Source organism: Triticum aestivum, chromosome 6D (assembly GCF_018294505.1).
Source record: "Triticum aestivum cultivar Chinese Spring chromosome 6D, IWGSC CS RefSeq v2.1, whole genome shotgun sequence".
Taxonomy (NCBI): Eukaryota; Viridiplantae; Streptophyta; class Magnoliopsida; order Poales; family Poaceae; genus Triticum; species Triticum aestivum.
In genome coordinates this window covers 171286676-171312160 of record NC_057811.1, presented here as the reverse complement: position 1 = coordinate 171312160, position 25485 = coordinate 171286676, and the positions used below count along the sequence as shown (strand labels likewise).

At 49.1% G+C, this 25485-nt stretch overlaps 1 protein-coding gene across 4 annotated transcripts; it reads left to right on the top strand.

Annotated features, from left to right (window-relative positions):
- Nucleotides 1-20673: 20673 nt before the first annotated feature.
- LOC123144349 ((6-4)DNA photolyase) lies at nt 20674-25038 on the top strand. 4 transcript variants are annotated; one of them, XR_006471385.1, is made up of 14 exons: nt 20674-21071; nt 21184-21255; nt 21569-21649; nt 21742-21912; nt 22000-22071; nt 22218-22304; nt 22397-22495; nt 22577-22660; nt 22735-22821; nt 23309-23380; nt 23862-24153; nt 24226-24313; nt 24414-24509; nt 24613-24625. XR_006471385.1 is itself a non-coding variant. In XM_044563450.1 (14 exons), exons 1-14 carry the CDS (start codon nt 20742-20744, stop codon nt 24795-24797), a joined length of 1782 nt encoding a protein of 593 aa, XP_044419385.1. In that variant the 5' UTR covers nt 20678-20741; the 3' UTR covers nt 24798-25038. The 4 variants fall into 4 exon arrangements, 2 of the variants coding, with proteins under 2 accessions (XP_044419385.1, XP_044419386.1); XM_044563450.1 differs by having other exon boundaries at nt 20678-21071; nt 23862-24119; nt 24613-25038; XM_044563451.1 differs by having other exon boundaries at nt 20680-21071; nt 24006-24119; nt 24613-25038.
- Nucleotides 25039-25485: the final 447 nt, after the last annotated feature.

Genomic DNA, 25485 nt, shown 5'->3' with positions numbered 1-25485 from the left:
GTAGGGACTGTCTTTTCCCTTACGCAGAGCCGCCGAGCCACCCCAAGGACTGGAATATGACTTGGTTCTACTGCCAAGATACATCCCCGGCTGACGAAAACCCGCTGCCCGGCTTTCGCCCCACACGTCTAGAACCGACTCACCCGCTGTCGGACAAGCTGACTGCAGCGGAGCGCCAGCCTCTGCTTCCGACTATCAATAAAATCAAGGCCCTCCTGGGCAATGGTCTGAACGGAATCGACCTGGTCCGGGTCTGGATCTCATGGCGGGTGATCCCATTGAGCCGCCGCCCCGGCTTAATGTGTGAGTACACCGGGCGAAAGGATGACCCTCAGAGGCACAGTCGCAACGATCTTCCAGAAGACGTTGCTGAGGAAGAGACCAAGGCTCTGTTAAACGAGAGTCTGGCAGACTGTGGAAGGACCGGGTTAGCCCCCTTCTGCAAGACCAACCCAGCCCCAGCGGTAAGCCGCTGACTTTAACTTATTATCCCTTTCTGTATATAACCTTCATCTGAACCGTTGTAAGAATTCACCATTGTATTTTTCAGGCTGATGACAAGTTCTGGCGGGTCAAGTATGACCATGAGGCGGCCAAGAAGGCCAGGAAGGCGAAGAAAGCCGCCAAGAAAGCCGCCCCTCGCAAAAAAGGAAGCAGACCTACTGCTTCGGAGCTGATGCAACTAAGTGACAGCTCCGAGTCAGAGGTAACCCCTAAGCCTTTAAATTCTTGCTGTACTTGTGGTTTGTTGCTGTCCGCCTTATCAACACTTGCTCATTGACAGGATGACACCGGCGCCAGTAACCCGGTGGTTGAAGAGGTAATGTCACTTTCCTCCGACTCGGAGCCCTTGCCACAGCTGAAAGTCCGAAGGGTAACCCGGAAAGTAAGCTTTTCACATCCTTTAGCTCATCGAGACCCTCAATTTCTTTTGAAGCGACAGGTTCACGAAAGCCGGCGTCACACCCGGACCAACAAGGACACCGATCTCTCCGCCGGGTTACCCGACGCAACAAGGAAGCGTCGCACTGAGGTTTTTTCGCACTTGTACCCTTTTCATCCGTTGGCGGGTGTTATCCGTCAGCCACTCAACTCTTCTGACTCCAATTATCAGGAGACCTCCCCCTCTTCGGGTGACTCCATGCAGTCAAATCTGCCGGCCTTCAAGACTGCACCCGGGTAACAACAATCATCTTACAGTATCTTTATCTGTACTTACTCTTTGTGTGCCTAACACTTCTGTCTTTTCAGTGCCCAGGCAAAGCTCACCAAAAGAGCAAAGAAGACCAGGTCAGCCGGAGTGCCGGACGTACCTGAACCGGAGGTGACGGCTCAAGAGCCGCCAGCTGCCTCCGCCCCCGAAGCTACCACTCCAATGGACACGGCACCTGAGGCCTCTGCCCCGACTACCAAGGCAACGACCGAAACTTCGGTTAACCCGGAGGCCTCCGGCTCAGCTCCACCAGCAGACGACCCGGACGTGGTAATCACCCGGACGGAGTTCGTTGAGCCGGGGAGACCAACCGTGTTGGCCAAATGCTCCGCGAAGGGGGAGTTGCTGCAGCCCCACCGGGTGAACCTGGACCTCTCCGGCTACACCGACTTAAGCATTGGAGAGCTTGTCTCTGGCTACATCAGCCAAGTACACAAGAGCCGGGACGCCGAGGTCGCCATGGTCAACCAGATCCAACAAAAATCTGAGGTATTCCTCTGCTGTTTTCTTACTTACTGCATAGTTACCTTTGCCATGCTAGCCCCCAAGTCGACGACTTATGCTTGAATATGTTGTAGACTTAGGTTCCGGCTTACTCAACTAAGCCGGCAGTATGTAGATAGATACGTTCAATATGCATTAGCCCCCAAGTGCCAAGTGTCTTTGCTTGGAAAACGCTTGGGACTTATATAATGACTGTTAATAACCCGGAAATATATGCAGGCTGTTGGCAAGAAACTAGAGGCGGACCTTGCGGATCTCAAGAGCCGGCTGAAGATGCAGGAGATGGAGACCCGGAAGGCAAACGCCAAGTTTGTATCCAGCATCGCCACTCAAGAAAAATTGAAGACCGAGTTTGATGCTGAGAGAAAAGCCTGGGTCGAAGAGAAAGCCGCACTGGTGACCCGGGCTGAACAGGCGGAGAAGGCTCTCGCTGAGAAGACCGCCGAGCTCTCCGGCCTAAAGCGCCAGGTTTCCCAAATGGTGGCCGCTATCTTCGGTAAGTCGCCTCACCGGCTTTCATCAAATTTGTATATGTCATGAATCATCCTTGTCACCGGCTTATCTGATTCTGTTAAACAGGTCCCAGGAGTGCCAACCTCAACCAGAGCGTGGTCACCAAGTTAAAGGCCGTGTATACCCTGGTGGAACAGCTCTACACCGGGTCACAGCATGCCTTAGCTGTGGTGGCCCTATCCAACGAGGTGCCAACTCATCTGGCCGAAGTCCTGCGCCGGCTCGCCGTTCTGCCTCAGCGGATCCAAGAGCTGCGACGGGCCTCCGCGAGAGCCGGAGCAATCGCCGCGCTGAGCCGGGCCAAGGCATTCCTGCCGGAGCTAGACCCGGCAGACATCGCCCTGGGTTATCCAAGCCTGAAGGAAGACGGCTCAGCTTTCGATCAGAAGGACTTCGCGGCGTGTGTGAAGGCTGTACGCCCGGTGGCCACCCTCATCGGGAACGACACCGAACTGACCAAGTACCAGCCGGGTTATGACGCGGAGAATCAGAGGATTCCAACCCCTTGCTATGAAGCCCTCAACCTGATCCCGCCGGCTCGTCAGCACACCTTCGCCCCGGAGATTGACCCGGCCGGGTTAATTGACGAAGAAGCCCAATTCGAAGCTCTCGGCGGCATCAACTGGAAGTCATCAACCTTCGAGGTCTTGGGATCAGCCGGAGGAGAAGATAGAAATGAGCCGGGGACTTCAACTCAGCGAGCATCATAAGTTGGCCGGCGGTTTATCAAACAATGTTCCACCTTTTAGACTTGAAGAGTTATTGTAATAGAGTAGGTGCACCAGTTCATCTCTGCCGTGCCATCGTGCACGTGTTGAATGCCAAGGTCTTTTGAAGTTGTCTCCTTAATATTTCTCCGGGTCATAATCACAAGTCTCAAGGCGGCTTACCGCCCGGAGAATCAGGTGTCTTGGATAGATAACCCGGAATATGAATCAAAAGAGACCGGTCCTCAATTATCTGCTTGACATAGCCGTAATAACACTTAGCAGCCAGTAAGCATATTTCCGGTTTAAATAACCCGGGCAACAGGGTTGGTATCTTAACTCCGCCTTACCGGTCATAATGACACCCATGGCGTTCAATGAACACTGTAAACCAAAGTTAAGCCGGTAAAGTGAGACCCGGCCGTACACACCGTGACATGATCAGAGCAAACTTGTGATAAAGCAGAGGAGCTTTAGGGGCTTCCGGTTCGAATACGACCAGAGACCCGGCCCAAAGGGGTTAAGCCAAGATTCGAATACGATCATATAGCCCCCAGTGGGTGTGGCGATGCCAATCAAGAGGGTACCGACAGCTATGTTCTCTTTGGTTCGAATACGACCCATGTTTGAATAGGAAGCCCCCAAGTGATTCTTAAAATTGTTTAACGACGCTGATTCGGATACGATCCACGTCGGTTCTCAGAGGGGTTAAGCTATGATTCAAATATGACCAAAGGTAACCTCCTAATAAGCTCGGCACTTTTCCAATCAAATGGGTATCGACAGCTATGTTCTCTTTGGTTCGAATACGACCCATGTTTGAACAGGAAGCCCCCAAGTGACTTTACTGCTGACGACTAGATTCGAATACGATCATAAGCCGGATCCTCCTTTAAACCATCATGTAATCTTTGTAATAAAAACAACACGCGCATATTTGGAGGAGAAAAAAGGACAGAGGTCCTGCTTTATTGCTTATCATAATATATACATGGCTGAGACAAATATGTACACCACGAGAGCCGGTAGCTCAAGTGTAGTAAGGCCGAAGCTGAGCTATGTTCCACGGCCGACGGGTCTCTTCCTCAGACTTTCGTGAATCTTTATGCTCCCGAATATCAATGAGGTAATATGACCCGTTGTGCAAGTTCTTGCTGACCACAAAGGGCCCTTCCCAAGGTGGGGATAACTTGTGTGCATCTGTTTGATCCTGGATGAGCCGGAGCACAAGGTCGCCTTCCTGGAAGACCCGGGATTTGACCCGGCGGCTATGATATCGGCGCAAGTCTTGTTGGTAAATCGCTGACCGGGCTGCTGCCACATCACGCTGCTCATCCAACAAGTCAAGAGCATCCTGGCGCGCCTGTTCATTATCCGTCTCAACATAAGCCGCCACGCGAGGTGAGTCGTGACGAATGTCGCTGGGGAGGACTGCTTCTGCTCCATAAACCATGAAGAAAGGCGTGAAGCCTGTAGATCTGTTAGGAGTAGTATTGATGCTCCATAAGACGGAGGGCAACTCCTCCACCCAACAACCCGGCGTCCGTTGCAAAGGGACCAAAAGCCGGGGCTTGATACCCTTCAGAATTTCCTGGTTAGCTCTCTCAGCTTGACCATTGGATTGAGGATGAGCCACTGAAGAAACATCAAGTCGGATATGCTCTCGTTGACAAAACTCTTCCATGGCACCTTTGGAAAGATTGGTGCCATTGTCAGTTATAATGCTGTGCGGAAAGCCAAAACGGAAAATCACCTTTTTCATAAATTGAACCGCCGTGGCTGCATCGCACTTGCTAACTGGCTCAGCTTCCACCCACTTGGTGAATTTGTCAACTGCCACCAAGAGGTGGGTCTTCTTATCCTTGGACCGTTTAAAAGGCCCAACCATATCAAGCCCCCAGACCGCAAAGGGCCAAGTGATTGGGATCATCCTCAACTCCTGAGCCGGCACATGAGCCCGTCGTGAGAACCTTTGGCAACCATCACACTTACTGACCAAGTCCTCTGCATCAGCATGAGCCGTCAGCCAATAAAAACCATGACGGAAAGCCTTAGCCACAAGGGATTTTGAACCGGCATGATGGCCACAATCCCCTTCATGGATCTCACGCAAGATCTCTTGACCTTCCTCAGGGGAGATACAACGTTGAAATGCCCCTGAAACACTGCGATGATGTAACTCGCCATCGATGACGATCATTGACTTAGCCCGCCGGGTTATTTGCCTGGCCAAAGTTTCATCTGCAGGCAACTCTCCCCGGGTTATATAAGCCAGATATGGCATTGTCCAGTCTGGTATGACATGAAGAGCCGCCACCAGTCGTGCCTCCGGGTCAGGGATAGCCAAGTCTTCCTCTGTAGGCAACTTAACCGAAGGGTTGTACAGGACGTCCAGGAAAGTGTTAGGCGGCACCGGCTTTCGCTGAGAGCCTAGCCGGCTTAGAGCATCAGCCGCCTCGTTCTTCCTGCGATCAATGTGCTCCACTTGGTAGCCCTGAAAGTGCCCAGCAATGGCATCAACCTCGCGGCGATAAGCCGCCATGAGAGGATCCTTAGAATCCCACGTGCCTGATACTTGTTGAGCCACCAAGTCTGAGTCACCAAAGCACCTTACCCGGCTTAAGCTCATCTCCTTAGCCACCCGAAGACCGTGGAGCAAAGCCTCGTATTCAGCCGCATTGTTAGTGCAAGGAAACATCAACTGTAGCACATAATGGAACTTGTCACCCTTAGGGGAAGCCAATACAACGCCAGCCCCCGAGCCCTCCAACTGCCTGGACCCATCAAAGTGAATAGTCCAATATGTGTTATCCGGCTTTTGCTCGGGCACTTGTGACTCTGTCCAATCATTGATGAAATCCACCAAGGCCTGAGATTTAACAGCAGTGCGTGGCACATATTTGAGGCCATGAGGTCCAAGTTCTATAGCCCACTTAGCAATTCTCCCTGTGGCCTCTCTGTTTTGAATAATATCACCAAGAGGGGCAGAACTGACCACAGTGATGGGATGACCCTGAAAATAATGCTTAAGTTTCGGCTCGCCATGAACACACCATACACCAGCTTCTGCCAATGCGGGTACCGCTGCTTGGACTCAATGAGCACTTCGCTGACATAATAAACCGGCCGCTGAACCGGATGCTCCTTACCCTCCTCCTTGCGTTCCACCACAATAGCCACACTGACGGCTCGTGCGTTTGCCGCCACATACAGTAGCAAGGGCTCCTTATCAACCAGAGCAGCAAGGACTGGGGGCTCTGCCAGCTGCTTCTTCAAATCCTCAAAGGCGGTATTAGCTGCATCATTCCAGACAAAGGTATCAGTTTTCTTCATTAACTGATATAGGGGCATGGCCTTCTCACCCAAACGGCTTATAAACCGGCTTAAAGCAGCGATGCGACCCGCCAAGCGCTGAACGTCATTTATACATGCCGGCTTAGCCAGGGAGGTGATGGCCTTGATCTTCTCCGGGTTAGCCTCAATGCCTCTGTCAGAAACCAAGAAGCCCAAGAGTTTGCCTGCAGGAACACCAAAGACACACTTGGCCGGGTTAAGCATCATCTTATAGACCCGGAGATTATCAAAGGTTTCCCTTAAATCATCTATCAGGGTTTCCTCTTTGATGGATTTAACCACAATATCGTCCACGTAAGCGTGAACATTGCGCCCAATCTGTTTATGAAGACAGTTCTGTACACAACGCTGGTAAGTCGCCTGTGCACACTTGAGTCCAAAGGGCATAGACACATAGCAGAAGGCTCCAAAGGGAGTGATGAACGCCGTCTTCTCCTGGTCCTTAACTGCCATCTTGATCTGATGATAACCAGAATAAGCATCCAAGAAACTTAAACGTGCACAACCTGCCGTAGCATCAATGATTTGATCAATACGGGGGAGGGCAAAAGGATCAGCCGGACACGCCTTGTTCAAGTCCGTGTAGTCCACACACATCCGCCAGGTGCCGTTCTTCTTGAGTACAAGCACCGGGTTAGCCAACCACTCTGGGTGAAAAACTTCAACGATAAACCCGGCCGCCAAGAGCCGGGCTACTTCTTCACCAATAGCTTTCCGCCTTTCCTCATTAAACCGCCGAAGGAACTGTTTGACCGGTTTAAATTTTGGATCAACATTGAGAGTATGCTCAGCGAGTTCTCTAGGTACACCTGGCATGTCAGAAGGTTTCCATGCGAAGATGTCCCTATTCTCACGGATGAACTCGATGAGCGCGCTTTCCTATTTTGGGTCCAGATTGGCACTGATGCTAAACTGCTGAGATGAATCTCCTGGAACAAAATCAACAAGCTTAGTTTCATCAGCCGACTTAAATTTCATCGCCGGCTCGTTCTCCGTCATCGGCTTTTTCAGGGAGGTCATATCTGTTGGGTCAACATTGTCCTTGTAAAACTTCAACTCCTCTGTAGCACAAACAGATTCTGCATAAGCCGCATCACCTTCCTCACACTCCAGAGCCACCTTCCGGCTGCCGTGAACCGTAATGGTCCCGTTGTGACCCGGCATCTTGAGCTGTAAGTACACATAACATGGTCGTGCCATGAACTTGGCATAAGCCGGCCGTCCAAATATAGCATGGTATGGACTTCTTATCTTGACCACTTCAAAGGTCAATTTCTCCACCCTGTAGTTATTCTCATCACCAAAAGCCACTTCCAATTCGATCTTGCCAACTGGATAAGCCGACTTACCAGGTACTACACCATGAAAGATAGTGTTGGACTGGCTGAGGTTCTTATCAACCAACCCCATACGACGAAAAGTCTCATAATAGAGGATGTTGATGCTGCTGCCTCCGTCCATGAGCACCTTTGTGAACTTATATCCTCCCACTTGAGGAGCCACCACTAAGGCCAAGTGGCCCAGGTTATCCACCCGAGGAGAGTGATCCTCCCTACTCCACACTATGGGCTGCTCAGACCATCGTAAGTAGCGTGGGACTGCCGGCTCAACAGCATTCACAGCCCTCTTGTGAAGCTTCTGATCTCGCTTGCACAGACTAGTGGTAAATACATGATACTGTCCACCGCTTAGCTGCTTTGGATTGGTTTGATAACCCCCTGCTGCTGTTGATGACCCTGGCCAGCCTGTTGATTAAAGCCCCCTTGACCATTCTGAGGACCGGAATTTGAGCCGCCGCCCGGGCCATGAAAACCGCCAGCACCTGAGCCGCCGCCCGGGCCATTGTAATTCTTAAAGGCCTTCATGATCGCGCAATCCTTCCACAGATGAGTCGCTGGCTTCTCTCTAGAACCGTGCCTTGGACAAGGTTCATTCAACAGCTGCTCCAGCGTTGGACCTGACCCGCCGCCTCGGGGAGGGGGCCTCCCCTTGCGTCGCTGGTTATTACCTTGGGAGTTGGCATTGGCTACAAACTCTAGGCTGCCATCGGCCTTGCGCTTGCCTCCTCCTTGGATCCCCGGGTTAAACTGAGGACCCTTGCCATTGCCGTTCTTCTTTCCCTTCCCTGTCCTTTCATCATCTGAAGGGGGATCCTTGGTACCATCGGAATCGGCGTACTTGACAAGAGCCGCCATTAGTGTACCCATATCGGTGCAGTCGCGTTTGAGCCGCCCGAGTTTCATCTTTAGGGGCACAAAGCGACAGTTTTGTTCCAACATTAAGACTGCAGAGCCGGCATCCATCTTATCTGATGAATGTATGATCTCCTTGACCCGGCGAACCCAATGGGTCGTGGATTCACCCTCCTGCTGCTTACAGTTAGTCAAATCCACGATTGACATAGACTGCCTACAGGTATCTTTGAAGTTTTGGATGAACCGGGCTTTCAGCTCAGCCCAAGACCCAATGGAATTCGGTGGTAGCCCTTTCAACCATGTGCGGGCAGTTCCATCTAACATCATGGTGAAATACTTGGCCATGGCCGCCTCACTGACCTCCAGCAATTCCATAGCCATCTCATAACTCCCAATCCAGGCCGCAGGCTGTAAGTCAGCTGTGTAGTTAGGCACCTTCCTAGGGCCTTTGAAGTCTTTAGGTAGACGTTCATTACGGATAGCTGGCACCAAACAAGGGACACCCCCGGTCCTGGTAGGGATACCCACATCAACAGAAGTCGTCGGATAAGCCGGGGGGGTCTGGTAAGCCGTCAATTGAGGCACTTGCTCCGCCTCTTGCCGCGCTTGGTCCGCTGCGTAAAAGGCTCCATTATGAGCCGGGCCATGGCCAGGGGGCGGGTCATGGAGTCGGACGTTACTTGAGCCGGTTGCTGAGACCATGTGCCGGCTGTAACTCGGGCTCTGGCCTGGACGAGGGGTCGAGTGGATCCTGTCCCGGCTGTAAGAGTATTCCTCTTGCTGCGCCAGTGCTGTCTGAAGGAGTTCCTTGACCCGGCGGGTCTCAATAGCCGTCGAAGAGTCGCCGTCAACGGGGAGGGCCGCCAGCCGTGCTGCCGCAGCGACCATGTTCTCCAGTGGGTTATTATAATGACCCGGGGGTATTGGCACATACTGAGGCGAGGCAGGGGGCACCTGGGGAGGCCCCATCACCCGTGGCTGAATAAGGGGTCCAGACCCGGGTGCTATGACCCCTGGCGGGTTACTAGACCCTGCACCCGGCGTGTTGAAGAGGTTGCGTGGATCGTAAACCGGCGGGAGTCGGGACTGGGCCTTTTGATGCCTCCTTCTCATGACCTCATTGGCCGCGTTCTGATCCATCGTGAGTTGGAAGGACGGCGCCTGAATCAGCTGAGTCTGGGCATCGAGAGCCGCCCGCTCCGCAGCCAGCCTGATTCCTTCCGCTGCAAGATCCTCTTTAGCTTTTATCAGATCCAATTTCAACTGTGCCACCTCCGCATCATGCTGGGCTTGATCCGCCGGGTCAACCGTGGCGGTTAACAGGGCCGTCATCTTGTCCGTGAGATCCATCAGCACCTGAGCCGGAGAAGGCACCGGGTTTCCCGATCCGGCAGCGGGGTTCTGAACAGGCTGCGCACCGGCCATAAAACTCCAACCTGACTTGGCGGCTCAAAAGGTCCGGAATACTGTCGCCATCGGAACAACCCATGAGCCTGCCATCTTGAAGTTGGTACAACGAGTTTGACTCATCGGTGGCCGACTCGCCGTCAGAGCCGGCGGCCGCCTCATCACCAGACCCAGATGGATCAGAGGGCCCTCCATGGATACATCCCACAAAAGCGCGCCTTAAGGCAGGCCGGGCCCGGGCGGGTCGTGCGCGCTGAGCCGTTTCGATGAGATCGGCGCAGAGACCCGGCTCGGGGCCCGGCTCACCAATCTTGCCAATGAAAACATGAATTCCGCCGAAGGGGACCCGGTACCCGTACTCAATTGAGCCGGCGTCGGGGCCCCAGTTTGCATCGTCGATGTAGAGCTTGCCGCGACGACTCTTGGTCATCCGGCCCACAGCGTATCCCTTGAGCCCTTCGAAGCTGCCCTTCAAGAACTCAAATCCACCGTGCGCTGGCCCCACGGTGGGCGCCAACTGTCGTGGAACTGTCACGGCAGATGTCCTCGAGCTAGGACTTAGTCGTGGAGCCATCGCAACTAGAAAGCTTGAAGGGGTTATGCGGGACAAGGAACACGAGGGTTTATACTGGTTCGGCCCCTTACGGTGAAGGTAAAAGCCTACGTCCAGTTTGAGGTGATATTGATTAGGGTTACGATTACCAGGGAGCTAAACAGCTATGCCCGGCTCTCGATCAGATTGCTCCCTCTCCCAAACCGCTGCCGGGTCGTCCCTTTATATAGGGAGGCCGACGCCCAGCAGCCCTCAGAGTCCCGGCCGGCTTATAAGAGTGTCCGGCTCGGACTCTAAACTATACTTGCCTTATACTACAAGTTCTACTATAATGATGATTATATAATGATGATTATAACTATGGGCTTTAAGCCATATCCGGGTCTCAGCCCATCTCTGGCCCATCGTCTTCAAACTTGGCTCCGGGCTTCTGGTAATGACCACGCGAGTAACCCGGCCCCTCCTGGCGGGTGGCTCTAAGGTCTATATCCTCAACAGTTTGGGTGATATATTTTGTGTCCCCTGTATCCCCAACACCAGATTGCATAACCAGGAAGTTTCGGGAGTTTATAAGTGGGAATTCAAGTAGCCTTAGGATATCTTTCCGACAGACGCATGATATGAGATTGGGGTTCGACGTCTAGTGGTCCGCCTGTACACGGTTGATTTTACAGTGGTCTCGTAGTGTCTTAAAGAGTCCATGGCTATGCCGACTCGGGGACGCTTCGTATGTCATGTGCACAGCCTTGTACATGATGGTGCTGTACGATTGAGCCCGTGTGGGCCCCACCACGAAAACTTCGGACGAAATATCTATCATATGTTTGTTCTGGCTTATTCTGCAAGCCAATACTTTGTTTTATTTTTTATTGTGGTATTCGAGTTGCTTCGAAGTCATATGTTGATTCCATATCTTTTTCAAGTGGCTTCTCAACTTATGGAAGTGTGATGATTTACTACGGAATTCATTCGTTCATCTTCGTTCGAATGTTTATTGTGAAGACTATATGTTGCAATTTCTATCCGTTGATTCTACTTATCTATTTGTCTATCAAGATGCTAACGGATGTCACCCTCTTCAGGATGGCTCCGCCAACGCGTCAGAATCCGGATCGCAATGAAGGGAGTCAAGCGAACCCCCCGCCACCACCTCCACCTCCGGAGGCATGGCAAGCTATCATGGCAGCCACCAACGCCAATGCTCAGATGATTCTGCAACTCTTGCAAGAACGTACTCAAGGGCAAGGCAATCAAGGCAATCAAGGTCAAGGCAACAATCAGCTTCACTTTGCTACACTCAACCAGTTTCTCGCAAATCAGCCCAAGTCTTTCAGCTACTGTGCCGAGGCCACGGATGCCGATGATTGGCTCGTGGACATCAACAAGCATTTTGAATGTAGCAATGTCAGGCCTGAGGACTATGTCAAGTTCGCTTCTTTCCAGCTCAAGGACCAAGCTGCTGATTGGTTCAACAATACAAAGATTCCAGAGGAGGTCGTGTGATCACTTGGACTGACTTCTGTCGGGACTTCAAAGCGCACCACATTCCACAAAGTGTTGTTGAGAGCAAGCGTGAGGAGTTCCGCAATCTCAAGCAAGGCAACATGTCTGTGTATCAATACAACATCCAGTTTCAGAAACTTGCTCGCTTCGCTAAACAAGACGTTCCTGATGAAAAGAGCATGATCTATCACTTCAGAGGTGGCCTTAAAGAGGATCTGCAGTTAGCTCTCGTTCTTGTTGAGCCTACTCAGTTTGATCAATTCTATAATATGGCACTGAAGCAAGAGGCTGCTCAGCTCAAGTGTGAGGCTTCTAAGAAGAGAGTCAGGGACGCAGTTCAGTCTTCTTCTTCCTCACTTGTGACAGCTAAGCAACAGAAGTTCTGGTTGCCTCCTCCTCCTCCGTTTCGTCAGCCTTACCAGCAGAAGAACAAAGGTGGCCATGGTTCTTCCAACTCTTCCAACTCTGGCTATCAGAACAAGTCTCAGAATCAAGCTCCAAAGTCCAATGCTCCTTATCACCGTCCACTCTCAGAGGTGACTTGCAACAAATGTCAGCAGAAAGGTCACTATGCTAACAAGTGCTTCAACCAAAGGCATCTTCCTCCTCCTCCTCCTGTCAGATCTTCCAGCAATGCAGTGGTCAAGCATAATCCAAAGTCTGCAAAGGTGAACATGATGAATGCAGCTCAAGCGGAGGAATCTACTGATGTGATAATGGGTAATCTTCCTGTTAATGATATTCCTGCAAAAGTTCTTTTTGATACTGGTGCATCGCTTTCTTTCATTTCAAGACCTTTTGTTGCCAAGCATGAATTTGTGACGAAAAAGATCCCTATCCCGTTGAAGATTGTGTCTCCGGGCAAGCAAATGACTTCTAATAATTGTGTCCCGGATGTTTCCATCAAGATGGGCGACTATGATTTTCAGTCTTCTCCAATTGTTCTTGGTGATTCGGATATTGATCTTATTCTCGGGATGGACTGGCTTTCTAAGCACAAGGCTCAACTTGATTGTGCTGCCAGGGAAATTCAATTGACACACTCATCTGAGGATGTGATTATTTTTGCCGCTCGTGATGAAACCATTCGGTTTTTCTCTCTCAATGAGAAGGGCGAATTGAATGCCATCTCTCAAATTCCAGTCGTTTGTGAGTATCAAGATGTCTTTCCAGAAGAGCTTCCGGGTATGCCTCCTCACCGGCCAGTTGAGTTCGTTATCGAACTAGAGCCTGGCACTGAACCCGTTTGCAAGCGTCCATACAAGCTTGGACCCAACGAGCTGAAGGAATTGAAGAAACAGCTCGATGAACAAGAGCGTCTGGGTTTGATCAGACCGAGTTCTTCTCCATGGGGTTGTGGTGTTCTTTTTGTCAAGAAGAAGGATGGCACGGACCGACTTTGTGTCGACTACCGTCCATTGAACAAGAAGACAATCAAGAACAAGTATCCACTTCCCAACATCAATGAGCTATTTGAGCAACTCAAAGGTGCTAAAGTATTCTCGAAGCTTGACCTTCGTATGGGTTATCATCAGATTCGCATTCGTGAAGAAGATATTCCCAAGACAGCATTCAGAACAAGCTTTGGTTCTTATGAATATACTGTCGTGTCTTTCGGCCTTGTCAATGCTCCTCCAGTGTTCTCTCGGATGATGAATTTCATCTTCAACCCCTATACCAATGAATTCGTCCTGGTGTATCTCGATGATATCTTGGTCTTCTCCAAGAATAAGAAGGATCATGCCAAACATTTGCGATTGGTGCTCGACAAGCTCAGAGAGTATCAATTCTATGCGAAGTTCTCTAAATGTGAGTTTTGGCTCGATGAAGTTCTTTTCCTTGGTCACATCATCTCTGCCAAGGGCATCGCTGTTAACCCCGAGAAGGTGTCCGCAATTGTGAATTGGGAACCTCCTCAAAATGTCAAGCAGCTCCGCAGTTTTCTTGGTCTTGCAAGCTATTGCCGAAGATTCGTTGAGAATTTCTCCAAGATTGCAAAGCCTCTTTCCAACCTCCTCCAGAAGCATGTGAAGTATGTCTGGTCTCCTGAGTGTGACGTTGCTTTCAACACTCTCAAAGAGAAACTAGTCACAGCTCCTGTCTTGACTCCTCCTGATGAATCCAAGCCGTTTGAAGTTTTCTGTGATGCTTCTCTCCAAGGTCTCGGTGCTGTGTTAATGCAAGAGAAGAAAGTTGTGGCCTATACCTCTCGTCAGTTGAAGCCCAACGAGAAGAACTACCCCACTCACGATCTTGAGTTGGCGGCAGTTGTCCATGCATTAATAACGTGGAGACATCTCTTGTTGGGAAGACAAGTGGACATTTTCACCGATCACAAGAGTCTCAAGTACATCTTCACTCAGCCCAACCTCAACCTCAGGCAGACTCGATGGGTCGAAATGATTCAAGAGTACAATCCGAGTATTGAATATACTCCAGGCAAGGCCAATGTCATTGCAGATGCTTTAAGCAGGAAGGCTTATTGCAACAGCTTAATTCTCAAGCCTTTCCAACCGGATCTTTGTGAAGCTTTCCGCAAGCTGAATCTCCAAGTTGTTCCTCAAGGCTTTCTTGCCAACCTCATAGTCTCTCCTACTTTGGAAGATCAAATTCGTGAGGCACAACTCCTTGATGCCATGGTGAAGAAGGTGAAACGTGGTATCGACAAGGGTCTTTCCAAATACAAGTGCTATCGCATTGATGACAGAGACACTTTATTCTTCGAGGACCGGATTGTGGTTCCTAAAGGTGATCTAAGGAAAGTCATAATGAACGAGGCGCACAATTCTCTCCTTTCCATTCATCCTGGAAGTACGAAGATGTATCATGACCTCAAGCAGTCGTATTGGTGGACTCGAATGAAGCGAGAAATTGCTCAATTCGTGAATGAATGTGATGTCTGTCGAAGAGTGAAAGCAGAACACCAACGACCAGCTGGTCTCCTCCAACCTCTTGCTATCCCAGAATGGAAGTTTGACCATATCGAAATGGACTTCGTGACTGGATTTCCAAAGTCCAAGCGTGGAAATGATGCTATCTTCGTTGTCATTGACAAGCTTTCTAAAGTGGCTCATTTCCTTCCTATCAAAGAATCCATCACAGCAGCTCAGCTGGCAGAGCTTTACACCTCCAGAATTGTCTCCTTGCACGGCATTCCACAATTGATTTCTTCAGATCGTGGAAGCATCTTCACCTCTAAGTTCTGGGACTCCTTCCAGAAGGCCATGGGCACAAACATTCGCTTCAGTACAGCTTTCCATCCTCAAACTAGTGGCCAAGTCGAGCGAGTCAATCAAATTCTTGAAGATATGCTCAGGGCTTGTGTCATTTCCTTCGGCATGAAATGGGAAGATTGTCTTCCATATGTTGAATTCTCCTACAACAACAGCTTCCAAGCGAGTTCGGGCAAGGCCCCATTCGAGATTCTCTATGGCAGAAAGTGCCGTACTCCTCTCAATTGGTCAGAGACTGGTGAACGCCAACTTCTTGGCAATGACTTAATCACTGAAGCTGAAGAAATGTGTAAAGTCATCCGTGATAATCTCAAAGCCGCGCAATCGCGCCAGAAGAGTTACTATGATAGTAAGCACCGTGATTTGGCTTTCGAGATCGGAGACCATGTCTACCTCCGCGTCTCTCCAATGAAAGGCACTCGTCGCTTCGGTATCAAAGGGAAGCTTGCCCCTAGATACGTGGGTCCTTTCAAGATCATTGGCAAAAGAGGCGACCTCGCCTATCAACTTGAGCTTCCTTCCAACTTCGCGAACGTGCACGATGTGTTCCACGTGTCACAGCTCCGCAAGTGCTTCAAGACGCCTGAGCGCACTATCAACTTCGAAGAGATTGACCTCCAAGAAGATTTGTCTTATCATGAGCACCCCGTTGCTATTCTTGAAGAAACTGAGCGCAAGACTCGCAACAAGTCAATCAAATTCCTGAAAGTGAAGTGGTCGCACCATTCCGACCGGGAAGCCACCTGGGAACGCGAGGACCATCTCCGTTCCGAATATCCGGAGTTCTTTCAGTCCTAGATCTCGGGACGAGATCCTCTCGTAGTGGTGGAGTGTTGTAACACCCCGCATGTAACTTGCCATATTTGTAACTCCGACTCTTGCCATTTTCGGCTATGTGTTATGATATTCCCTCCGTGGTCGGGTTTTGTCTTTCGTTTTGCATTTTGTTCATGTCATGCATTTCATATCATGTCATCATGTGCATTGCATTTGCATACGTGTTCGTCTCATGCATCCGAGCATTTTCCCCGTTGTCCGTTTTGCAATCCGGCGCTCCTATCTCCTCCGGTGCACCCCTCTTGTTTTCTTTCGTGTGCGGGTGTCAAACTTTCTCGGAATGGACCGAGGCTTGTCAAGTGGCCTTAATATACCACCCGGAGACCACCGGTCAAGTTTCGTTCCATTTGGAGGTCGTTTGGTACTCCAACGGTTAACCGGGCATCCGCAATGTCCATTTGAGTGTCCAGCAAAAACCCCCTCAAAAACCAGCCCAAAACCTACCAAACTCTTTTCCATGCTCTAGGTCGTTTGATCACGATCGTGTGGGCGAAAACCGCACCTCATTTGGAGCCTCCTAGCTCCCTCTACCTATAAATATGCGACCCTCCCGAAAAACGAACTCAGTCCAACCCTAGCTCCTTCCCCCGCCGCCACCGGACGTGTCCGGCGTCCGCCGGACATCTCCGCCGCCGCGTCCAGCGAATCGGGCGCCGCCACGTGGCACCCGGCCACCTCCCTCCGCCGCGGCCCGTTCGGCCCACGGGAGGCCCGCCCGAGCCCGACGCCTCCCGCGCCCGCCGCCGCCGCCTCCGCGCCGCCCTGCCGCCTTCGCCGCCCGCCGCCGGTTCCCTTCGCCGCCGCCGCCGCGGGACACCGCCCGCCGGGCCCCGCTTCGCCGCCGTTCGCCGGCTCCGGCCGCCGCCTCCACGCCGGCTCCGGCGAGCCACCGCGGCCGACCCCGCCGGCCTCCTCCTCCCACGAGCTCCGGTCGCCGCCGCCTCCTTCCCTCTCCTCCGGCCATCGCCGGCGAGGCCGAGGACGAGCCCGAGCCCGAGCTCCCGTGCTCAGATCTGGATCGCCCTCTGTGAGCGTTGACTTCCCGTTTCTTGATTTTTTCTAAGTCCTCAATTTTTCCAGCAAGTGCCTCTGTTCATAGTTGCATAACTCCTTACATGTAGCTCCAATTCGCGCGTGTAATATGTCAAATTGTTCGTCTCGTGATGCTCTACATTTAGTTCAATTGCACCATGTTCATTAGAGGTCATCTTGATGCCCAAATCTCTGTTGGAAGAGGCTAGTTGCTGTTATTCTCTAGTTCTTATCAGAACTTGGAGATTTGTCATTTTTGTATCTTTAAATATGTGCATCTTATGGGCATGAGCTCTACATGTGTTTTGAAGTATGCCATGCCATATTTCCAAGGGTATATGCCATGTATTTTTGTGATCTCTGTGGTGACTAGCACAAGCATGCAAAGTAGGCCCCGTAATATTTCTGATTTCAGGGACTTAGTGATTTCTCTAAGTCCTTGTCTGCTGTTATTTTGTTGCCATGTAAACTTGATGCTACAGAGAGATTCATGCATATTTTGGAGATGTTCAGTAAGGATGTTTTGTATCTATAGTTATAATTGATCCATTCCTGTCCTTTTTTGCAATTATGGGGTGCCATAACATGACTCAATCTTACTCTACTTTTGCTATAAAATATTTCTGGCAGATTCTTAACATGATATTCATTTTTGCCAAGCTTATTGTAGTTGATCCATACATGCTATGCTTGTGTTCTTGCCATGGTTAGCTTCATAAACATGCCATCTTGCTTTAGGTATGCTTGTTTTGTCATGCATTGCTCTGTAGTGAGTGCATCAAGCTCACAAAGAGGCCTACATATTATTATTTCTGCCATGCTCTGTTTTCTGCTAAGTCTGGAACCTGATAACGAAACTTGCTATGTTTACATGCTTGCCATCATATCTTCTGGTCCTTTTTGGCTTATGGTCAGTAAGGGACTTTTGTCATGTGCATTTAGTAGAACATTGCCATGCCTTGTTTTGCTATGTTAAGTTCCTGTAGCATGTTGATTTCGTGCTCTGAACATTGCTACCTGATGCTGTTTTCTGCCGTAGCTCAGTGTTCATCTTTTGTCAAGCATCTCCTGTAGATTACTGCCATGTGCTTTGTTGCTATGTTGGAGTGCTGTAGCACTGTTGCTTGTTGCATTTTAAGTGCTATCATGCTGTTAATCGCAGATTTGTGTCATTCTTGTTTTGCTTGCCATTTGCAAACCGTGCATCCGTTTTCGGTGATCTTTATATCGATTTCGACCGAAATCATCTCATCTTTCCAGTGTCATGCTTGGTTTGCCAAGTTACTGCCTTGTTCATCATTTTCCTCCCGGAGCACACATATGCATCGCATATCATATCTTGCATATCATTGCTAGATGACGTAAGTAGGAGTTCAGGATCACTTCTTGGTCATTGCTAGATCACTTCTTTGTCATTGCTAGATGACGACCGTTCCATTGCTTCTCTTCTCGCTCTCATTTGCGCAAGTTAGCCACCATATATGCTTATTGCCGCTGCAGCTCCACCTCATTGCACCATCCTTTCCTATAAGCTTAAATAGTCTTGATCTCGCGGGTGTGAGATTGCTGAGTCCCCGTGACTCACAGATTCTACCAAAACAGTTGCAGGTGCCGATGATGCCAGTGCAGATGATGGCGTCGATCTCAAGTGGGAGTTCGACGAGGAACGTGGTCGTTACTATGTGTCTTTTCCTGATGATCAGTAGTGGAGCCCAGTTGGGACGATCGGGGATCTAGCATTTGGGGTTGTCTTATTTTCATCTGGGTTTTGGCCGTAGTCGGTCTATATGTTTGTATTTGGATGATGTATGATTTATATTCATGTATTGTGTGAAGTGGCGATTGTAAGCCAACTCTTTATCCCATTCTTGTTCTTTACATGGGATTGTGTGAAGATGACCCTTCTTGCGACACAACCACTATGCGGTTATGCCTCTAAGTCGTGCCTCGACACGTGGGAGGTATAGCCGCATCGTGGGCGTTACAGCAATATTCTCCAATTACATTTGCTGCGACTTTGAAGCCTGTTATATTTGAGGGTATGAACTATAAGAGGTGTGCGTAAGGTCAGTTCTATGGCTTACCACCATGAACTGTTTTCACACCGCCAAGGCAAGCTAGAGGGAGAGCTTACTTCTGAGGAGGTGCAAGCTTTCTAGGCTACAAACGCCCTCTTCAGAGATGAAGAAGAATTTTCAAGTCCACAAATTCAAGAACAAGAACTATGTGGCAAAGGAAAGTTTGAAGGCAAGAACAAAGCCCCATAGTCTGCTAACTTCAAGAAGGATACTTTTAAGAGGAAAGGAAGATGCCATGTCTATGTTGTAGATGATCATTGGGCTTGAGCATGCAAGTATCGCTTTGACATGCGTCAACATGAGAATGACGACAAGACCTCTAACATAGTTATTGGCGACGTTGAGATGAAAGATGTCGGGTATTACTGCCATTCTTCTGGTTGATGGATTGACATGAGTGCCAATATACATGTGTGTACTAATATATCCATGTTTTGTTCTTATTAGGTTGCAAGAACGACACCTGTGATGATGGGAATTGGGTCACATGCTTCTGTTCATGATGATGTTACGATCGATTTGAAATTTTACTTTAGGAAAGACCGTGTGGCTGAAAAACGTGCAACATGCCCCTTTTATAAATAAAAATCTTGTCAGCGGCTCTCACTTACATCGAAATGATTATAAATTGATATTGAGTTATGGAGTGGCGTGGCAAAGGTTGATGCTTCGTCGAATCACCCTTTTCCTCCGCATTTTCAGCATCCGTGACGAAATCCCTCGGATCTGTGCATCGGATGGGTTCTCAGTAGGGTTAGAGTTGAGGGAGTCGCTCCCGAGGACGTTGCGGCGGCGTCGCGTCTGAATAAAATTCCCCGGGCTCCGTTCGCGGTCAGGCGGAGCTCTTGCCTTAGTCTAGGAGCCAATGGGGTAAGGGATCCCCAGATCTCGTCGAGATCGCTAGCTATGGTGTCTGGAGGTTGACCAACACTAGCTTGGTTGGTCATCAGATGGGTGGTGGTTGTGTGCAAGACATAGATTATTCTTCCTCATCGTCGGTATGATTTCCTACTGTATTTCTTCCTCCTTCTTTGTGCTGCTGCTGAAAGGATATCCTTCTTTGCCCGGGCAGTTGGCCCGACCGCGGCACCGGAACCCGATCTGAGTTCTCTTCCATCTGGAAGTGGCACATACATCGGTACTCAATGTGTCCTTGTCTTTTCGGCGCTGGAGTGAAGAAAAGGGGGAGCAACGTGGCAACGATTATATCATGGTTGAAGATGATGACCTGCTTAGATCTGGTTCAAGATGCTTGTGTTGCAGGTATCTTCTTGCAAGGTTTAGGGATGATGACATAGAGCTCCGGAGATCTTGGTGTTTTACTGGTTGTTTTAGGATGCTCTTTGTTATTCTGATTATCTGTGCGTGTGTTAGACTGTGCTTGGATCAAGGACTTTGTATTATTTTGTGTTTTGACACAAGCATACTTTCTCAAAAAAAAAGAAGAAGAAGAGAAAATCCCCACTGAAACCGACGTGGCCGCTGCCGCGCCACCCGCTGCCTCTACCCCTCGCGGTTCAAACTTCCACCATCAGATCCCTGATCAACGCTCCATACCCACGCTTCACTCCATAACTTCCCGATTAGGAGCGTCGGAGACCCACCACCGCTAATGGACGCTGCAACCGCCGCGACGGCGACCGCGGCGGCGGCGTTGGTCTGGTTCCGGAAGGGCCTGCGCGTGCACGACAACCCGGCGCTCGACGCGGCCCGGCGCAGCGCCGCGCGGGTCTACCCGGTGTTCGTGCTCGACCCGCGGTACCTCCGCCCGGACCCGGCCGCGCCCTCCCCGGGCTCCGCGCGCGCCGGGGTCGCGCGCGTCCGCTTCCTCCTCGAGAGCCTCCGCGACCTGGACGCCCGCCTCCGCCGCCTCGGCTCACGCCTCCTCGTCCTGCGCGCCCGCGACGACGTCTCGGACGCCGTCTGCGCAGCCCTCAAGGACGTACGTAGCCAGACGCTTTAACTACCTACCACGCCCCTTTCTGCTTTCTGGCAATCTCGCAAGCATTTCGGAGCCTAATTGGCCACATTCTTCTGTTCTTCCGTGGCGGCAGTGGAACATCGGCAAGCTGTGCTTCGAGTCCGACACCGAGCCGTACGCCCTGGCCCGCGACAAGAGAGTCACGGTAAGAAGGGTAGTGATCACTCCCCAAGTACTCCCTCCGTTCCTAAATATTTGTCTTTCTAGAGATTTCAACGAATGACTACATACGAAGCAAAATGAGTGAATCTAAACTCTAAAATATGTCTATATACAACCGTATGTGGTAGTCCATTTAAAATCTGTAAAAAGACAAATACTCCCTATGTAAACTAATATAAGAGCGTTTTAAAATAGTTATCTAAACACTCTTATATTAATTTATGGAGGGAAATTTTGGGAATGGAGGGAGTATTGGTTTTTGACTAGAACATTACAAATTACTCTGATTGTTGAAGGATTTTGCTGCTGCGTCGGGGATCGAGGTGTTCTCGCCTGTCAGCCACACCCTTTTTGACCCAGCAGAAATCATAGAGAAGGTAGGCAACACTGTTGTTCGTTTCTTGATAGAATGTTTGGAGTCATATGCTTAATTATGGGATGTTTTTTATTTTCGTCTGCAAACCTGAAGAATGGGGGCCGGCCACCGTTGACATACCAATCGTTTGTGGCCACCGCTGGAGAGCCGCCCAAGCCAGTGATGGAGAAATACTCTGAGCTGCCGCCAATCGGCGATACCGGAGGATATGAGTTATTGCCTGTGCCCAAACTGGAGGAGCTTGGGTATGGTGATCTCAGCCAGGTTAGAGCAGTAGCACGTTGCATCCAATGCACTACGTTTGACCAGATTTCAGTTTTTTCCATTAACTGAATGACTATCCATACGTAGGAGTACATTCCTCCATTCCGCGGTGGCGAGACAGAAGCTCTGAAGAGGATGAGAGAGTCACTCCAGGATAAGGTGCTGCTTCTGAAAAGTGAAAACATTTCTGATTTATTGCATCCATATCTTCTGGACTCTGAAATTCTGAATGTTTAATTTGGAAATGGAAGTCACCAGTTACTTTTACAGTCACACTATTAACAATTCCCAATTCCTTTTCCCAGGAGTGGGTTGCCAAGTTTGAGAAACCTAAGGGTGACCCTTCTGCCTTCTTGAAACCAGCAACAACGGTCTTGTCACCGTATCTGAAAGTGAGCCTTGTCATGAGCCACTCTTATCGACCTCGTTCATTGCCATTTGCTTTAGTTTACAGTGTTGAAATTGAAATGGTTCGTTATGTCAGTTCGGCTGCCTGTCGGCGAGGTACTTTTACCACTGCATTCAAGATGTCTACAGGAGTACCAAAACGCATACAAAACCACCTGTTTCGTTGGCTGGCCAGGTGAGTTCTTTCGTAACTGCATTGGTCAGTTTGTTCTGAAGGTAAAAAACCTTAATTGTAGACTTCTGCTTCTTTTGACAGTTGCTGTGGAGGGATTTCTTCTACACAGTGTCTTTTGGCACTCCTAATTTCCATCAGATGGAAGGGAACAAAATATGCAAACAGGTCTGCTGATCCAATCACCTCCTTTTGTATCTGCAACCCTCTTCTTATCATAATCGGAGTCCCTTTTAGTCCAGATCCCATGGAGAGAGAACGGGGAGCTGTTTGTTGCATGGAGAGATGGCCGGACAGGATATCCATGGATTGATGCCATCATGATTCAGGTTTGCCCTGAAAAACGTGCAACAACTTTATGCCTATCTGAGTGCCTTGTTTTTCTGTTCTCCATGGAGCCTGGTATTTTCAAAAATACCAAATGTATGTTCAGAAGTAAAAAAAGTTTTTTAACATATAAATATAGATGTGTTCTACATATCTGTAACTTTTAACTTCAAAATATGTTAATTCGTAATCTACGGAAAAAGACAAAATTGTGGGTCCATAAAAGTAAAAAGTAGATCCATTTTAACCCATATATTTGTCTTTTTTTGTAGACCACAAATCACATCTGTATGTACATGCACAAAACAATTCCATATTTTTAGGTTTTAAAGCGGTGTTCCGATTTGTTTTAAATATCAAGATCCATGGAGCCCAGTATATATCCTAATAAGCATTTCGTTATCTTCCCTTTTCTGTTTCCTCTTTCTGTTTGGATCACTCCAACTACCAGATCATGTGAGTGCTTTTGCTCATTTTTTTTGTTGCCAGCTGAGGAAGTGGGGTTGGATGCATCATCTTGCACGCCACTCTGTTGCTTGTTTCCTGACGCGGGGTGATCTGGTATGTATGATCTACACAATAGCAAGATGTATATTGTTTGTTTGAAAATTTGTTAGCAAGTTAGCATGGTAGTTGTTCTATTCAGCGATTTGTGTATACATTCTGAAGGTAAATTTTCAACCTTGCTACTCTTAGGAAATAACCTGAAGGTAAAACCAAATTCTTGGCTTTACTGTTAAAACTTGTAAAAAGAAAAAGTTAGTGGCGACATCATTTATGGACGCCAACATTCACATCCACTTTGAGAAAGCACTAGCTAAGACTACAAAAGCTTGGCTGCGAGGTAAATCCATAACAATAAATTGTGTATTGCCGAAGTATTTGTTGTGGTCCATATTATGAAGGTGACCCCTAAAACAATAAGACGCTCAACTACCTAACCATATCTGATAAGGACATACCTTTTTTGAAAGCAACATGGAATTAGTATTTTTTTTCTAAGTGATTCTTTTATTTTGAAAGATCTACTTTATTTTTATAGCGGGCCGGAAGGAAATCACTTCATGCAAGAAAAAAAAGAGTCTATTTCACCTCTGATTCCACTTTCTCGAAGAAAAAAAAGCCCAATTCAAAGATTAAGTTGTTTTGCTTTACCTCAATTTGTCAACTTGTCTCTGACATGAAGTACATCCACTGGGAGCAAGGCCGTGACGTCTTCGAAAGGCTACTGATAGATTCGGACTGGGCCATTAACAATGGCAATTGGCTATGGCTCTCCTGTTCATCATTCTTCTACCAGGTCACCAATCAAACAGTCCCTTGAGGCACTAGTTGTAAGTTGTAACTAGATTTTATTCAGTCTAATGGATTCTTTAACATTTGATTCGACATATTTGTCTACACAGTATCATAGAATCTACTCCCCAATCTCATTCGGAAAGAAGTACGACCCCAACGGAGACTACATCAGGCATTTCATCCCAGTGCTGAAAGGTAGTTAGTTACCCCCCAGCAACAGAATTTCAGCATCAGAAAGCAACATCTCGTCTGTGACTACAGAACTAATTGTTCCTCCATCTCCTTTTTTTTGTAGACATGCCCAAGGAGTACATCTACGAGCCTTGGACTGCACCCCTGAGCGTGCAGGAGAAAGCCAGGTGCATCGTCGGCAAAGACTACCCAAAACCAGGTGAAAAGAAAGAAGCGCTCGATCTTCTTTTCTCAGGTGCAGAAAGCACTTGAAATACAATGTCCGGACCTTGAGTAAGTATCTTCCATTTTTGCACTTTCAGTGGTTGACCATGAAGCTGCAAGCAAAGAATGCAGGAAGAGGATGGAGGAAGCTTATGCGTCTAATCGCCTAGGCGGCAACCCTGTCAAAGGGAATTCCTCGAATTCATCGCGAAGGAAGTTTTCTGATGGTGGCCAAGATGTCCCCGACTCATCCATGTCCAAGCAACCGAGGAAGAGAAGCTGACCCCAGAGCAGAAAAGTCTTAACAAGAATTATCTGACTTTTTTTTAGGGAACTGTAGTATCTGACTTAATTTAATGGGTCTTCTCAACTCTTCAATCCTGAGTCTAACTTGCTGCCTTAATCCATCTGATAGTACGCTGATGGTAGGACGGAAGGCAAGTATTGTTGGTTGGTTGCTTGCTTGTACGGTAGTACCAAAACACATATAACAAAAGAAACACGTGAAGCCGGTTCCAAGATCACGCCCTCATCGATCCTAGTCAGGCTGCCCATGACGGGGGTTGGCACGTAGGCGCTCTGATCTACCAAAGCGCGGATAGCGATAAGCTCGATCTTGGCGCACCAATGAAACGAAGGAGTTAGAATCAAGTTTGCTAACATACAGGACGCACTAGATGAAGCATAGACAGCACAAGACTCTGGACTGTTTAAGGCTAAGTTGCGCGTGTATTTACGTCTGAGCAAGATGGTGTTAGATCAAAGTTCATAAGGTTTCTTCAACGCGGACCCTTAAGCTGTCCGAACCAAGCAGTTTGAACGTGGAGCAATCGTGGAGTGATCGGTGGATCGGTAACACACGCCTACAAATATCTATAGCAATGGAGGTCATTGCTAGACTGGATGCGGCCTCGGATAAGCGGACACTGGAGGATCAGGAGCACGGACTATGCAAGCTGCTTAAAAGGAAA

Bases quoted from the DNA above. Each gene is read 5' to 3' on its own strand.
- LOC123144349 (XM_044563450.1), top strand. From the start codon at position 20,742: ATGGACGCTGCAACCGCCGCGACGGCGACCGCGGCGGCGGCGTTGGTC. The intron at 21,913-21,999 runs GTTAGAGCAGTA...ATCCATACGTAG, and splicing joins GGTATGGTGATCTCAGCCAG to GAGTACATTCCTCCATTCCG. The intron at 24,120-24,225 runs GTCACCAATCAA...TTGTCTACACAG, and splicing joins GTTCATCATTCTTCTACCAG to TATCATAGAATCTACTCCCC.